General features: G+C 37.6%; 2 protein-coding genes and 1 long non-coding RNA gene across 13 annotated transcripts; 1 reads left to right on the forward strand and 2 right to left on the reverse strand.

Moving 5' to 3' along the window:
- Positions 1-30: 30 nt before the first annotated feature.
- Positions 31-5701, reverse strand: LOC114878850 (transducin beta-like protein 2). Of its 2 annotated transcripts, none has more exons than XM_046288002.1 (6): positions 5616-5701; positions 1250-1473; positions 989-1175; positions 723-908; positions 457-639; positions 31-395 (listed from the first exon to the last, which is right to left on the reverse strand). In XM_046288002.1, exons 2-6 carry the CDS (start codon positions 1334-1336, stop codon positions 172-174), a joined length of 867 nt encoding a protein of 288 aa, XP_046143958.1. In that variant the 5' UTR covers positions 1337-1473; positions 5616-5701; the 3' UTR covers positions 31-171. The 2 variants fall into 2 exon arrangements, with proteins under 2 accessions (XP_046143958.1, XP_046143957.1); XM_046288001.1 differs by lacking the exon at positions 5616-5701 and adding an exon at positions 5089-5168.
- On the reverse strand, positions 1618-4512 carry LOC123988337 (mRNA-capping enzyme). The gene is made up of 3 exons (XM_046288000.1): positions 2774-4512; positions 2573-2705; positions 1618-2496 (listed from the first exon to the last, which is right to left on the reverse strand). The coding sequence occupies exons 1-3, from the start codon at positions 3688-3690 to the stop codon at positions 1762-1764; spliced, it is 1785 nt and encodes a 594-aa protein (XP_046143956.1). The 5' UTR covers positions 3691-4512; the 3' UTR covers positions 1618-1761.
- LOC114878851 lies at positions 5181-15061 on the forward strand. 10 transcript variants are annotated; one of them, XR_003789804.2, is made up of 8 exons: positions 5458-5578; positions 5643-5883; positions 6000-6181; positions 6277-6284; positions 6421-6507; positions 6574-7883; positions 7971-8121; positions 8201-15061. It is a non-coding gene; the product is annotated as an uncharacterized LOC114878851 (long non-coding RNA). The 10 variants fall into 10 exon arrangements; XR_003789798.2 differs by having other exon boundaries at positions 6000-6507; positions 6574-7392; positions 7538-7883; XR_003789796.2 differs by having other exon boundaries at positions 6277-6507.
- Positions 15062-15576: the final 515 nt, after the last annotated feature.

Consider the following 15576-nt stretch of genomic DNA (forward strand, 5'->3'; position numbering starts at 1 on the left):
TCTTTCAATCTGTTTTTATAAACAAACGAATTCGTATGAACTTCTTTATTCAAGATTATAAAAGTATGTTACAATCTTATTTTTATGCGAGGAAAATGTTATTTCAAGTTGTATTTTAATATTTGTAAACGAAACCATAGAGGTATTATAAAGAACATCAAAATTATTCCATTAAGGACACTTTTCTCCCATTGCCTGTAAAAATTTTCTATTATCTTCGATAAGTTTCTCCAGGCGTTCCTTAGTTGCTGACGTTTGTCTCTGTGTTAGTTTGCGTTTTGCGGATTCAATCGCCACTCGATAACCAGTGATATTACGGAAAACTTTTATATGTCTATCGCCAGCAACCAAGATGTATTCTCCCACAGCATCGAAAGTTAGGCACATAATGGGACCTATAATATAAATACAATTATAATACAAACTTGTAAGATAGACTAAAGAAAAAAAAAATACCTTGAAAAATATCTTCTATAGTATTGTCTAACAAGCCAGTAATTGTAGAATAAAAACTTAACGAGGATCCATGAGCTATTGCCAACACTTCAGTATTTGGAGATAGTGCAATATTAGCTGATGCTGTATTTTCCCATAATCCAATTTGAAGTATGCGCGGATCTTCTCCTTTCTTAAACTCAACTATAATTATCCAAGTCGAACATTAAAATAAAATTTAATAGGCTACTCTTATTTGATAAGAAACGAATTTTCTAATTTATCACCTTTCGTATTATATAAGCGGAAAGTTCCATCTTTTGATATAGTAGCCATTTGACTGCTATCAGCGCTAAATGTAAAATCGAGTATTCCAGACGTATGTCCGCCGAGATCGAAAGCTTTGCTCACTTGTGTAAATTCTCCGGCCTTACTGAATACTGCTTCCCATACGTTTAGGTCTGGAACAAATCCTACATAAGAAAGTTTAGTACGATTAAAGTAACTGTTATTATATCTTATGATTAATTAAATACAAAAGATTATTACCAACCAGAAGTGCCAATAAAACGTCCACAAGGTGATATACGTGCTCGATACGTAGATCCAAGATGCAATTCTACAGTTGCAAGAACCTGACCTTTAAGGTCCCATAATACAAGATCATTTGCTTTGCTGCATGTAATAATGTATTTTCCTGTAAATGCAATATCCATTCCAACAACATCTTCGGTATGATGCTAAAATATTAATAACAACAAGTATGAAATTTATATGTTAAGAAGGTAATAAGAGAGAAAAATGAAATACGTACTTCAGGAAATTCTAGAGCTTTTGTTGCAGAAGCCAAGGTACCATCTGGTTTCTTTGCAATCTTATAGACTTCAATAGCGTTTGCCATGGCTTTATGTATGATAAAAGCTTTCCCATCAGGAGACCAACGTATTAATGTTGCATGATCAAATTCTATATTAATCCGCAGCGATCGCTTTTCCTTCACCGTAAGTTCTTTTGTACACCACAATAAAACAGTCCTATCTGAAAAAAAAGAAAAAAGAAATCAGAAAAATAATGATTCACAATTATATTGCCTTTTTACTAATAAAATTGAATACTTGGAATAATTATTATAAGAAGGGAACTTTGTAAAGGTACCTAGAATGGTAAAAAAGAATGCACGAGTTATTATAAAACTTCTTTATTGAATGAACAGTTTAAATTCTCTTATGATTTTACATCAGTGAAACTACTTTGATAAGGTACAGTAACCTAGGTACAAGTAGTTCATACTTTAAAATCATTTAACATGTCACGATAAATATACCCTTAGTTACTCCTATGTAATTTTTTACTTGGTGGTGGCATAAGATCAGAATCATCTTGTACGAATCTATGCCTTTTAATATAATCTAAGAGCCGTTCAGTCGTTATTGGTTTTCTGATACTCCTGCATACAGCATCAGCTGTGTTTGCAGAATTAGGAAACGATTTATCTGTTCTTTCGCGCATAAAAGTCCACTGACCATTGTCAATTTTACATTCTATAATTGCATTATTTAAATCCTTTATCTGTTTTGTGACTTTCATTTTACTGTATGGCACATTTAATCCACCTACATAAAGAAGTCCGACTTTTTTTGGAAGGATACCCTCACCAGATTCTGTAACTATTTTTAATTTAAAATCAACGGAATTAAGCGATAAAGGTTTCCATTTTAGAACCTCTGGAGAAGGCCCTGTACAATATGGTTCTTTAGCAGGTTGAAAAATTAAACCATCGGGTTCGTGGCCAAGCTGTTTAGCAAATTTGTCGCTTAACAAAGTATCAGCCTGTGTCACGTCCCAGAAGTGCTTTGATCTTATTGAAAACGGTTCCGTTTCCTTTCGTATTCTCCCTTCTTTCAGAGCTTTATGCCTACCACCCATAATATTTTGTTGGATAGTATAAAAACGATCAGGGTGGAATGGTAATGAACTCACATCTTCCCCATCATACAGGATCACATCATAAGCTAAATATCTTGGATACTCTTTACCATCTGCCTTGTCAATTACCATTTCCTAGAAGAATACCATTATGAAATCTTGTTACACAATTTCAACAGAATATGTAAATTCTTCGGCAACAGGTACTTACACCATCTAATAGTGTATCCCTAAGAGTTCTATGACTCTTTGGGTGTGGAAATGTCATTTTACTAACTTGAAATACGCTATTATCTCTATCTATAAAATAAACTTCTCCATCCCCTTGTATCAACATCATATACCTAAGCAAATAGAATAAGCAATATGTTTTAAACCTGTTTTCATTAATTTAAATCTATTTTCATCTAACCTTGTTCCATCTGCCTTCCATGATACCATGTACGGTTTTTCATGCAATAATCTAATGTTATTCTCATCCATTGAAACTGGTTGGGAACCTGGAAATCCGGTTGATTCCCATTTACACATATCTTGAACACGTTTTTGTATTCCACGTAATTTTCTTTCCTCTAAAACGGGAGTTACACCAGGAACACCAGCCATGAATACTGGATTTTTATTATTATATTCACGCTTTCTTCTTTTATTAGGTACATCTTTATTGCAACTATTATCTTTTGTACTAGGACCTTCATCAGAATCTTGTACATTAGAATCATCATATTCTAAACACCAGGCTGGTTTAGCTGGAGGATCAGGAGCATCTTCCACATCATCGTATCGTTTATATAATTCTTGAATATAATCTGCTTTATATATTCCTGGTGGTCTTGCAGTAGCAAACTCTACTAAGCCGGCATCTACACTAGTACCATCATTTTCTACCAAGTAACTAATTATGAGGAAACCAGTTCTATTGAAACCATGCGTACAATGAATACCGATAATTTCCAGTGGGTTATACGATATGAAATTTTTGCAAACTTGGACAAAAGTCTTTGTTTGTTCTTCTGAAGGAGTTTCACCGTGTCCTCTGCATTGTAGTTTCAAATATTTACACCCGTATGCCTCCAAACTCTTTTTGTCATAAAATCTTGTAGTATTTGTAAGATCAATCCATAGACCTAATTTTAGCCTTTGACTTTTTAACGACGCAAATAGCATATCCACTGTAAAACGACATTCTTCTGGCACTTGGCTATCAAATGCAGACGACAGTGGGGTTTTAAACGCAAGAAATTTATTTTGAATTAATTTGATCGCTTTTCGTGGACAGTGGAGCCATCGCGGTGGAACGGGACCTCTGCTTTCATTCCAATTTGACATCTTCCTGAATTCTTGTTTCCGAAGATTAACGAATCTTCTATTACATTAGTAAATTTTCATAAAATAGACATCATTAGCGATTAAAGATATCTTTAAAGAAACATAAAGAACGTATAACCTATATCTTTGTGAGAATTTATGGTTATTTTCTCTTCCAACATAAAAAACAAGTTTTCTTTCATTTGTAATTGCTGTTATAGATTCAATAAAGTACTTGTTTCATGAAATCAACAACGAAATGCACAAACTTCACGTTTATATCCACGCTGGTGCAACAAAACAGCTGTTGCTAGCGTCTACTGATCGCCATTACGTACTTTCACGATTTCGACTTTCAGCAAGCTTCTCGATACATCGATTACTCGATTCGATACTCGATGCGATAGATTTCATTTTCAAAAATTTGAATTTTCAGATACTTGCGTTTCGACATATCATCATTTATTGAATGAAACACGTAAATAAAAGTACTCAAAACTGATAATTATCATTTATTATACTTCGCTTCAACAAATACTAAACTGTTCGCGAAATGAAATATCATATTATTAATCCTTGAATCTATGACCTTAATTATAAAAATAATTCGTGCCTGTATTGACTTAAATCATCTAAAATATTTTGAAATATAAGTAAGGAAGCGAAGAGAAATCACGTTTGTAGAAAAGGAATAATTTGTCCTTGATGCTCCACGTATCACTGACTCCATGGTCAAATAATTTCTTGCACATTAGTCTTGTACGAAGTAACGTCCTTTAAATGACGTCAACGAAAAGTAGGTTATTTATAAAATGTTGACCTTCAAATTAAATTTTTCAGCGATTCTACCTTTTTTATCAGAGATTTTGAAAAAACTTATGAAAAACGTAAAGGGTACATCGATACACAGATCGGGTATCGCTTTCTCGAAGAACTAAAATATAATTGCTGCAGATTGTACAAATGGAAAAGCAGAGCTCGGTTTAGCACTGGTCGGAGAAAGCGTGACTGGGGTGAACGAGAGTAGCACATTGCAATAAAGCGATACCCGACGTTAATATACGAGTTGCTAAATATAAGTCGTTCCCTTGTGGCTCACCCACGCTGTTTGTTTTTAATACACGTAGATTTTTATCACTTCAATGGAATACTTTAAATATCAACTCGATTGATAATCAAGACAAGTGACGTAGACTTGGCAATGATAAAAAATGAACGTGCAAATATTTTTACGATATGCACGTACATTTTTTAATCTACGAACAGATAAACATGAAAAAGCTCGGATCATCGGTTGATCGATAATATATGAGCCAGGAATTGACGTAATGTCGAAGATGGCATGTCGCAATCGGCAAACGACGTGAGCCACGTTCGTGTCTTCCGTTTGATTTCTCAATCGACAATAGCCTAACCTACCTCCGGAATATTTAATGCATTCGTTGTCTCTAACCGGCCTATCGCTAACACATTTTTTTCTATTGGTCATCAGCGAAAATTCACCGTCCTTTCGCGACTTTGTTCTCCTACATTCGCCATCGTGGCGTGAAATTCAAGTAGATGGTTTCAGCCAAGACTCGTTGAAACTTAAACAAAAGTAGGACATCTATCGTAACTGTTCTGTCAACAATAAGCAATTACCTTTACCGTGTAAATCTCTAAACTTTGCTAAATACGATGAACGAAAAAATATTTTTTTCTGACTTACAAAAGAATAAAAGGTTATCGTTCACGATTCATCTGACGCGCGATCGATCATGGATAAAAAGAGAACAGGTTCAGGTTAGTTAAAAGTTCGACGAGTTTCGACCAGAGGGAACTTCAGTTTGTCCCTTTAAACGTACTTCAGAAACTTCAGAACCTCAAAAAAAAACTTAACCTCGTAATTGCTAGTTTCTATACCAGAAAAGTAAATTCTAAAAGTAACTCGTAATTATAATACATACGATTGATTTCGTTTTCTTTTTTCTCAGCCAGACGAAGGAGAAATTTTCAAGAAAGTCGATAAAATAGCGCTAAACGATGAATCACGCGAACAGTGTTGCACGAGCTCGTCGAAGTGTATAACAGAGTTATTCAGCCAATGAGAAATAAGTGGCTCGGAAAATTGAACGGCCCCTAGTAATTAGAATGTTCATCAAGATGTAAATAAGACGATCGTCTCCCCGTCGTGTAATGAGTTTGCTAAAAACCGTCGCATTTTAGTCGCTACAGGTAAGATTAATTTGAACATTCAGGTACTGCGCATCGCCTGCGCGCATGCGCGTTATCTCCTACAAAAGATGGCACGTTTTTTAAATCTTTCAGCGATGATTATGCGTCATTTTCAGGAAATATCAGTAAAATCAATGAAAACGATAAACTAATACAGGAAACATGGATGGAAGTTACGTGAAAAATGTTTTGTTGGCCCACAAAATACCGCAAGAGATATAAATTACTCTAATCTGACCACCATTATCTCCACTCTTCGTCCTGTTATTTTCTATTTACTTCGGATGTTCTTTTCACGGTTACGATTGTGGCTTTTATATCGTTATCAAATTGAGGCAATTGTCTTTATTCTACTAATACACAAGTTATCAGTTAATTGTTTTTTTTTTTCAGATTGAATAGTTAAGTAAATAAGGTTATAGTTATTTTTACCGACACCTGTTCTAGCATTGCGATATGCATTGTGAAACATGTTTCGTTGTACTTGCAAACGGAAGTTTATTGTATCATTAAGCTTTTATTTCACACCCTTGAAAGGCACGAACTAGGCACACCGTTATTCGTGTCATGGATCACTCTTTAGACTGTCAAGGAGATTCGCTGTTGTCGGTGAACGGATGGAAAGTAAATCCTAAAATATTCTTTAATACTTTAATTGGATTACTCATGAATTTTGATAATCATTTGTAGATAAGAAGAGAGACAGGAAACTATGGAATGAAGTCATTAATTCCTTATGATGAATGATAAAAATCTGATTCAAATCATGAAGGACAGTTTACCAAAGGATGTTCACCATGTTCCCTACATTCTGAACCTCTTTTATTCAACGTCCTGTACGCGAAAGAACGAGTAGAAGAGGGCCACGATTTCCAAGATAGAGTTGCGAGCAACGGAGGTGGAGAAAGTTCCTGTCCTCCCTGGCGTCTCCACGCCTGGTGGTCGTTTCTACCATAGGAAATACTTCCTCGAGACCCGCCAAGTACCCACGCGCCTTATCCGAAGAAAGAAAGTTGTTGCGCTGCACGAAACCTGGAGATTTTCTCCTTGGAAACACGCTCCTATCTCTTTGGCCGACATGCCCTGGTTAAAGCAGCATCCTCTCCTTTTTTCTCCTACATCAAACCTGACCATCCGGATGATCTGTGCGAGGAGCGAGGCTGTTCGTTGGTCACAGACGATCTCTATTTTAGCGAACGAGATTTTCATCAGAACCTTGAGCATCCAGTCGAATCGCTCGAAGGTGTTCCTCTTTGGACAGCTGAACGAATGGAACGACTCAGCAGTTCGTAATCGTTATTATATTTAATGTGAAGCGCTTCATCAGGGATTCGTAGAACCGTAGCTTGCACAGCAATGTATCGTCTCGGGTAGATTAAAGATACAGTATCGTTCGAAAGTTCACTAATTCAGTTTATCTTCACAATCGAGGCTTCGCATTGTAATTATCTTGAGTAAGACTTCTGAACGGTACTGTAAATTGTTTCTGCCGTTTACTTTGTTCGAATTGTATCCTTTAATTACATCAAGATGTCGTATTATCGCGAAAGTACGGTCATTGCGAGACACGAGCTTATGTGAAGTCTATAGAGCTTGTGTTTGGAATCATAAATACAAGTTAGCCGATATAATAGGCCTTAATCGAGACTCGAAGAGAATTGATCGAGCTGTACCTTTACACACTGGTACCGTTGCCTCCTCGAAGCTAAAGGAAGCATCGAAAACGAAAATCTCTGTTACCATAACGGTACAGATTCAGCAATCTCCGAGTGTCCTCGGGAGACGAAAAAAGGCCAGGAATGTCTAAAAGAGTTATTTCTCATTGGTCGTTGTATAACTCGGCCTTTAAACTGTTTCTAACGTTGTTCGCGTGTTAAATCTGGTCGATCGTTCACCTCGAATAATCCGTTTTGTCGAGGTAGAATCGTCAGGTTCAACAACCCGGCTTTGTGGCTGTTAATAAAGAGAGGCAACGCCTCCGAAAAACGTCCCTGACCCGGGTAAGAACCTTCCTACTGTCCACCTCGAGAGGAACCGTTCCCCTCCTTCGCGCACTTGTTATACCATAAATTTATCTGATGTTTCAGCGACATCAGAGGCTCCAAACTCAAGTTTTATTTAACCACAAGGACTTTGGATTTTCGTACGAAGTTGAGCATGATTTGGACACCGTGTAATTTAACAATCGGTGCACGAGTTGCTTCCTCCGACCACCAAGGATTAATTCACATTTCAACGGTGAGGTACCTCTTATATTACCATCAACGCATTTACGACCGAAGGATACGATTATAAAATCGTTAAACACAATTTGCAGGGATTCGCTTCCGTCTATTGCCACCGTAGTGTTCGCTTGATTGTACCTGTCACAATGGAGCAGGTAAAGGGGTAGCGATTCAGGTATCAGTTTGAAGAATTTTTTCTTGAATTTTCCTTTCTAAACGTCTACGCTAAAGTAATCCATCAGCGTATGAAGTTTCATTAGAATACTTCAAGGAATTACTTCAAGATCGAATGCGAAAGGTCTTTGTCTATGAAACGTTCTATCAATTCGAAACGAATCTCGTCGACAGCCTAACGATTTCTCTTCTGCCATCGGCCCCGGAAGTCCTTCGTTCCGTATAATTGAGCGGAATCTTAATAGGACCATCCACGACGGACCTTGAAATTTCGATCGCACAGAACGAGTTACCGAAAGATGCGAAGCGCGTGGAAGAGACGCGAAATCGAATTGGGCGAAGGGAGAGTTTACGAAGAGGATTTTACGCAACGAGATTTAATAATCGCTAGGATTGCGCAACAATTGCGTAGAGCACACGCGAGTTAGCGTGGTGGTTTTACAGTAAAATCGTTCGATAATAGGAACGACAAACACGCAGCTTCTTCTTGAAAGAGCCGGTCAAGACGTTGCGGAGGCTCGCGAGGAAATTTCGTAAGAATCGGACACGGCTAGGCTATCGGCGTTTTCCATGCAGATAACCAACAGGGCTCTCTTTTCTCGTGCTCTCTCAAGGATCATTCGATGCGCGTGCTGTCGCGATAAGAAAAAAAAGCAGGGAATAATTACCGCGTTATACAACAACTTTTCCTCGTTATTATTTCTCTAACTGATGGAGACTTCTATGGTGAGAGATGTTTCTTCCGCGCTCGACAAGAATCTGTACAGAAGACAAAGAAATTTCGTTTTCGATTCGGAAAACAAAATTTGTCTCGCACCTTTTTTCTGTCTAGCGATGAAGGAACTGGTTTCTAGTTTTGTATTCAACAAAATAAAGTCATCTCTTGAATGTCACGAAACAGAAGAGCGGGAATGAAAAAATATGCAAAATAATTTTATCTGAGAAAGAATACACAGGAAAGAGTTGTTTATTAAAGGGAACGGGTTGTGAAACAGCATCGAAAGCGTGAAACATTTCAATTTAGATTTAAGACTTAATAATTGAAGCTGATAATTAACGAGGTCAACGAGGAAGAAATCACGGCGGCCTTTGTATGCTTGGCTTACAAAAAGGTATTAATAGCGTCTGAACCGTCCACGACGTTGGAAACTCATGGTCGTCGGGATAGCGTCGTAGAATTTCTTCTAAAATGTATTTTCCATCGGTGCCCGATCGATGTGGAAACGGGCCTAAAAGAACGTTCGTCACGTTTTACGATGTTTGCCACGATATTAGGCCTCGTTATAACTTCGCAGCGTGCTTATCTTGCGATAATATTCTCTGTTGTCGCTAAGAAAAAAAAAAGACGAATCTACATGTTTCGCGCTCGTAAACGAATACAAAAGATTGTAAAAGCGGAAATTATTCATGATACCACATCGATTTTATTGTTCCCCTTATCGAGCGAGGATCTTTCGTGTTGTGATAATTGATAGCGCAATATCGCGGCACCGCCAGCCTCTTGTTCGAACGTGTTAATAATTAAGAGTTAATTCATGCACCGCTCAAAATAATTAGGAGTCATTATCGTTCGGTGTACTGTTTCAATATTTGAGAAACCTCGGTATACCATATAAGTTATCGAACATGACTTATCTTTCCAATGTTTGCCTGCATGAATTATCTGAAGATGGAATTCCTAATTAATTTAGCGGTGCACCTGTCGAAATGCGTATCGACGGAAAAAATGATTGCGTCCCGAATTATAAGAATTATATACGATAACTGAAATTTGTCGAGATACTGGTTGCAAGGAAAATGAATTTATTAACCAATTGGTAGAATCGCTTAATGGATTTCGTGATTGCTCGAAGCCGTAATGACGCGGGTTCTTGTCGGAAACGCGTTTACGTATTACAGAACGTGCCTCGATAACGGCTCGTTGCTGTACTTGTGGAAGATTATGCATCCGCGTTTAACGAAGATCAACACTTTCCCTTTGTACGCAAATCCGGTTGCGATCCTTTATTTTCCTCGACACCGGTCGACTAGGAAACGAAGTTTCGTTCGAGGAAAATCTGTTAAATAAACTGAAACAAGATTCGTATAAATTCTCTCGTTTAATTTCTTCTCGTACCTTATTTACATAGGAAATCGATAATTAGTTTAAAATTATTTTTCCTCGATCGAGAAGAACCGAGTCAATGTTTGCTTTAATTTCAAATATTGCTTCCTTCTAAGATAACGTTACAATGTCACCTCGACATTGAAAAACGAAAATTTCCCGCACGAACAGCTGATTTCCAGATAACGAAAACAGGTGTTCGATGGAAAAGCGACCCAATTCTCGTCTACTTGTTAATACTTGCTCTGCTTAATTGTAGATTCCCAAAGAAACGAAGACGCAGTCGATTAACAAATATTTACATTTCGATCGTTCGGTATCGCGCAACGTTTCAAAAGTAACTGATCGCAATTTGCATCGGTTCGGAAATTTCAAAATTTCTTGCGCCTCTTAACGATCTATCGCTAATCGAACAGACGATCGCGGTGCGATTCGCGCGAAACAGACAAGAGGCGTTAATTTTCGGGGCAAGAGAAAGAAAGAGAAAGTACGAAATGGCGGAAGCAATTTCCCCGGAACGAAATGATGTAACGAATGACCTTTGCGTTCGGTGGGATCGCGATGATGCCGAGGTGTCGTGAAACCTATCTCCTAACCGTATGAACCAAACAGAATACGAGACTCCCGGAATGAAACTTTCTTTCGAAAGGCTTTCGCGAAAGCTTCCGGAAACAACGATCGCGCCGTTGTTTCTGACAATCTGTTTTTCAACCAGCCACGATACCGCACGATTCTCAATATTTCAGAAGGAAATACTCTTTTAACCCTTTGCAGTCTGAATTTGTTCACAAATATTTACTCCTCCCGATCGTTGAATTTACATAATGGATATTTCTCGGGACGGAATAAAAACCCGTTTCGCTCGTTTGATTATTTCGCGATGCCTTTGTCTTTTATTTGTTAATAATTGCCGAGTGGCTGCGAAGTAACACGGAAATCGTGCCATGGAATCTGTGATTATGTTCCTCCCACCCGCGATTAACGAACCTTGTAATTAAGATTAAACCTTACGTTTAATCTATCGCGATACGCTAATGTAAGTGTTAAGAGGCAGTACGAGAAACCTAACTTACGAGCACACGATTACTATAATCTTAAGAGAGGCAGTATAAAATATTGCTTTTTTTCATATTCCATAATCTTTCTCTTTTTTTATTATTCAATTTCAAAAGTTTAGTCATTATTTCGCAAGAGCCTATGGTTTATACAATTCTTTCGAACACTTGCCCAGGCAGCAAATGTATTATTAATGTAGTAGAATGTTTTAATTAAGGAGGGCAATATAATCGACACGATCGTTACTGTATTTTGCACACCTTTGCGTCCTTGATGCACGTCTGCCTACATTGTTATATTTAACGAGCGAAGGTAAATAGACTCGATCCAAGCTCGTTAACGAATCAATTCAAGAGTACAACTGCTTTCTTAATTCATTCACGAAGGCGACAGAAAAACATTCTGGAAATCTAGGAAGATACTATGTCGTATCCCTGACTTTGACATTTCATTTTTCTTTCTAAGAATAAAAGGACCTAGTTCGTTTCAGCGAAAGTCGCAAAACCAAAAATCGATATGTCATTTTGGCCGGAAATGCACGGTTCTCGAGATATCGATTTTTTTTTTAATTTTCTGAATAAAATAAATTGTTTTTAATGATTACGATGGTGGTATTTATTTACACGACCTCTGACCACATCATAATTATCCTGCTGTAATTACTTGCACCAGTTACACTGGTCAATTAACCAGCCCGATGATGCTAGTCTACTTTCCTAGACTAAGTTACTTGCACCAGTTACACTGGTCAATTAGTTGGCCTGGTTAGTCTACTTTCTCAGATTCAGTACTAATTTAGTACTCGTACAAGTACTTTCCCTTTAGACAGTCCAGCGTCTGGACTCCATAGAAGAATGAAATATACAATCAGGGACAGTTTGGCAGAGTGTCAAACTTCCGTTCCAAGATTGGAACTTGATCCTCGATGATCGTGGAAGATGTCAAGACAAAAGTGTATAAAAGAACGAGTACGTGACGAAGTACAAATGTCGATGGAGTCATCGACGAAGTTAATCGATGAGTACGTTGCCATCGATCAGAAACCAATTACGATTCTGCCGAACGACGAAACGATTCGAGGAACGATCGGTGCGATTCCTACGGTCGTCTTCTATTCATCGATCATGCGAGGTTAAAACTTACGTAACCCACCAGTGCTTTCGAGCGACGGAAATAACAGAAACGTTTGGAAAGTTTACGTTTCGCCTGGCTTCGAAATTTCTTTTTCATTAGACGAGCTCGGATCGCCGCGTTTCTTGCCGATTCTATACCTATTTATTCGTAAAAATATTCTACAGATTTTCTACGTTTTCGTTGAAACTGTAAATCTCTCATCGTTACCATTATTTATTGCTTTGTTTTCCTTACTGTACTTTAGTATTTGGGACAACGCCCACGATAGCTTACGAGTAAAGAAATCTCGGTTACCGTAAGGACTAACTTACGCTGCCAAATTTTACCTAAGACTAATCTAAACGAAATTCAACTGGCGCGATTATCTCGTAACAACCGGTAAACCTAATCTAACGAGTATAATCTAAGATTGAATTTAGTGGTAATTAGCAAGGCGTATCTTTAGATTCTACTAATTACCAAAGATGAAATTCGTCCTAATTATACTTTTCATAGTTGCGCGAGCAATTTCGCCGGCTTTCGAATCAATTAGCCCGTAACATTCGGAATTGATTAATAACGATCCGTATACTTGAATCGGTAACTGTTGGAACAATTACAGAGCGCAAAGGGTTAATCTTCGCGTTAACACAATACGCTTTTATGTTCGATCGAAAACAAAGGTGAAAAAGAAATATGGAGGAGGAGACGAGACAAGAACAAGAGAGTTCATTATATGCTTCAGACTCTGTCGCAGCGTTTCCATTGTTTCATCTCAGGGACACGTCCTGGACTCACAGGGATTCGCTCGCAACGATGGCCTCTTTTATTTCTTTCTCTCTCTCTCTCTCTCTCTCGATCTTTATTTCGATCCATTACAACGACGTTCTCTCTTTCTCCGTAAGTCAAAGATTATAATAAAGAATAAATAATAAGGGGATGATTTCTCTTTCATGACTTCGAGAAATTCATGAATTTCATCCGGGAACGCGCACGGATTTAAACGAGATCGTTTCAAGGCTGGATGATTCATCAAGAAACCATCATTCCGACGCAATCTTTCTTAAAAAGGAACGAGATCCTCTACCGGCGATAACGTAGGAAAAATTTCTCAATAACCAAGGGAGGATCTCGTCGACTGTATTGAAATGCATAACAAGATCGTTCCGCAAGATGTACGACGATATTTTGAAAGTGACTTCGCTTGAAAACGTTCGAACTGATAAAATAATAATATTAAAAAAAAAAAAAAAAAGAAAAGAAACACGTTGGTATTTCTTCTCAACAACGATTCATGGATCGAATTTATACACGGTACCCAAACAGTTCTGGTATCTTAAAAACGTAGATCGTATATTTTTTGGTAGCAAAAGTTTTCTGTATAAATTACATTGCTCTTCTTGGTTTTTTTTTTTTTTTTTTTTAAATGGATTAAATCGTTCACCTAATTTCATCTTCATTTACATACACAACACTTCCCCTGCTTTTCTTTTTTCTTTTTCTTAATACTTCGTTCAATGCGAATGATTCGAAAGTATAAACAATTTTGGTTGATGAAGAAATTAATGAACGCGGTGAATTCCGAACGGGTGCCCTGCGCGAGTTCAGGCCCTTCGAGATCTCACAGCTCGAAAATTTCAAAGGAACGTTCATTCGAGAATGCCACCAGGTACTTATCTTTTTATCTCGCGATGAAATAAATAGTGTGCTTATTTACAAAGCGATGATTTAACACAGTAGAACGTCGGTTATTCGAACGAGTATACGCAGGTTTATGAAAAGAGTAAGCATTCGTATAATTATCGTAATAAATTCTATTAACACATTGACCGGCGAAAAAGAAAAGAAAAATGTGAAAGTTGTGAATTTTTATTAAAATAATCTGAAACGATAAATTATAAAGATTATTCCTTGATATTTCCTTAATGAAATGCCAGTCAATGTATTAATTATTCAAAAAAAATATATATATACATGTACTTTGAAAGATTGCTTCCTCACAATTTCCGAGATACTTACAATTTTCAGTCGCACTTTTACCTATTACAAAGTCAAAACACTCGCTTACACGATACGCTTAGAAACGAATTTTACAAGCCGAAGTTTATATATATTACAGCGTAGAAAAAAAAAATTCGTGTCGAGGTCGGAAAGGTTAATGAATCAATTAGTTATAACCATTAGTTATTCCATGGTCATCCGGTAACTAATCGGTTCGTACCGATCGAGATACCGCTGGTATTGCTTTCGTATCGAGTGAATTCTCGTGCGAATAACGCGCGTGTGTGAATTACAAAAGACTTTTTGCACCTGTCGAAAAAGTCTGAACACAGGATCGTAATGAAAAAAGAAAACGTCGCATGAAAAATATATGTACAAACCGGACACGCGTTCGCTGCCGTCGTGGAACACGCGATACCGCGTGAACGGATTCTTAAAGCTAGGGATGGTGCACGCGGCATCGCGTGAATAAGATAAAAAAAAAGCATAATCACGGCGGGTAAAATTAAGTAAAACTTCGAGTTGGCGAACACACGACCCTCCGAGAATTATTTTTACCACGGAAACCTAGTTCTCCAGGTCGGGAATACAAAATGTTCCGTTTCTGAATACTTATGACCGCGTGCACGGTATCGCGGTTGTGTATCGATGTACACAGGGTGTTCAAAGTTGAAAGACACGAATTTTCTTGAAAGTTTAAGACTGAAATTAATATATCACCAATTCTATCCAAATACTACTAGATTATACCTTTCGAAATCAGTGATTTGATACGTCATAACTTAATACAAAGAGCTCATCAAGCAAGTCCAAATTATTATTAGATACAGCCATTTTTTTGAACACTCTGTATATGGTAAACGGGCACACAAGGTTCGCTGCAAATGTCGTAACAAACAGTGTATATAAAATCACGGAACATTATCTATCTGTGTGTCTGATTTTGAGCGTGAGTCGAAATCGGACACGTGGTTCTCAGGCTCGATCCGATTATGATTTACACGCGTCGACACGTACGAA

This window comes from Osmia bicornis, chromosome 11 (genome assembly GCF_907164935.1).
Source record: "Osmia bicornis bicornis chromosome 11, iOsmBic2.1, whole genome shotgun sequence".
In the NCBI taxonomy this organism is placed as follows: Eukaryota; Metazoa; Arthropoda; class Insecta; order Hymenoptera; family Megachilidae; genus Osmia; species Osmia bicornis.

What these genes read in the sequence shown, in the direction of transcription:
- LOC123988337 (XM_046288000.1), bottom strand. Translation starts at nt 3,690, where the DNA reads ATGTCAAATTGGAATGAAAGCAGAGGTCCCGTTCCACCGCGATGGCTC. An exon ending in TGGAAGGCAGATGGAACAAG is followed by an intron (nt 2,706 to 2,773) that starts GTTAGATGAAAA and finishes CTATTTGCTTAG; the next exon opens with GTATATGATGTTGATACAAG. An exon ending in GGGATACACTATTAGATGGT is followed by an intron (nt 2,497 to 2,572) that starts GTAAGTACCTGT and finishes GTATTCTTCTAG; the next exon opens with GAAATGGTAATTGACAAGGC.
- LOC114878850 (XM_046288001.1), bottom strand. Translation starts at nt 5,158, where the DNA reads ATGACCAATAGAAAAAAATGTGTTAGCGATAGGCCGGTTAGAGACAAC. An exon ending in ATGCATTAAATATTCCGGAG is followed by an intron (nt 1,474 to 5,088) that starts GTAGGTTAGGCT and finishes CTTTTTTTTCAG; the next exon opens with ATAGGACTGTTTTATTGTGG. An exon ending in AAGCTCTAGAATTTCCTGAA is followed by an intron (nt 1,176 to 1,249) that starts GTACGTATTTCA and finishes TTAATATTTTAG; the next exon opens with CATCATACCGAAGATGTTGT.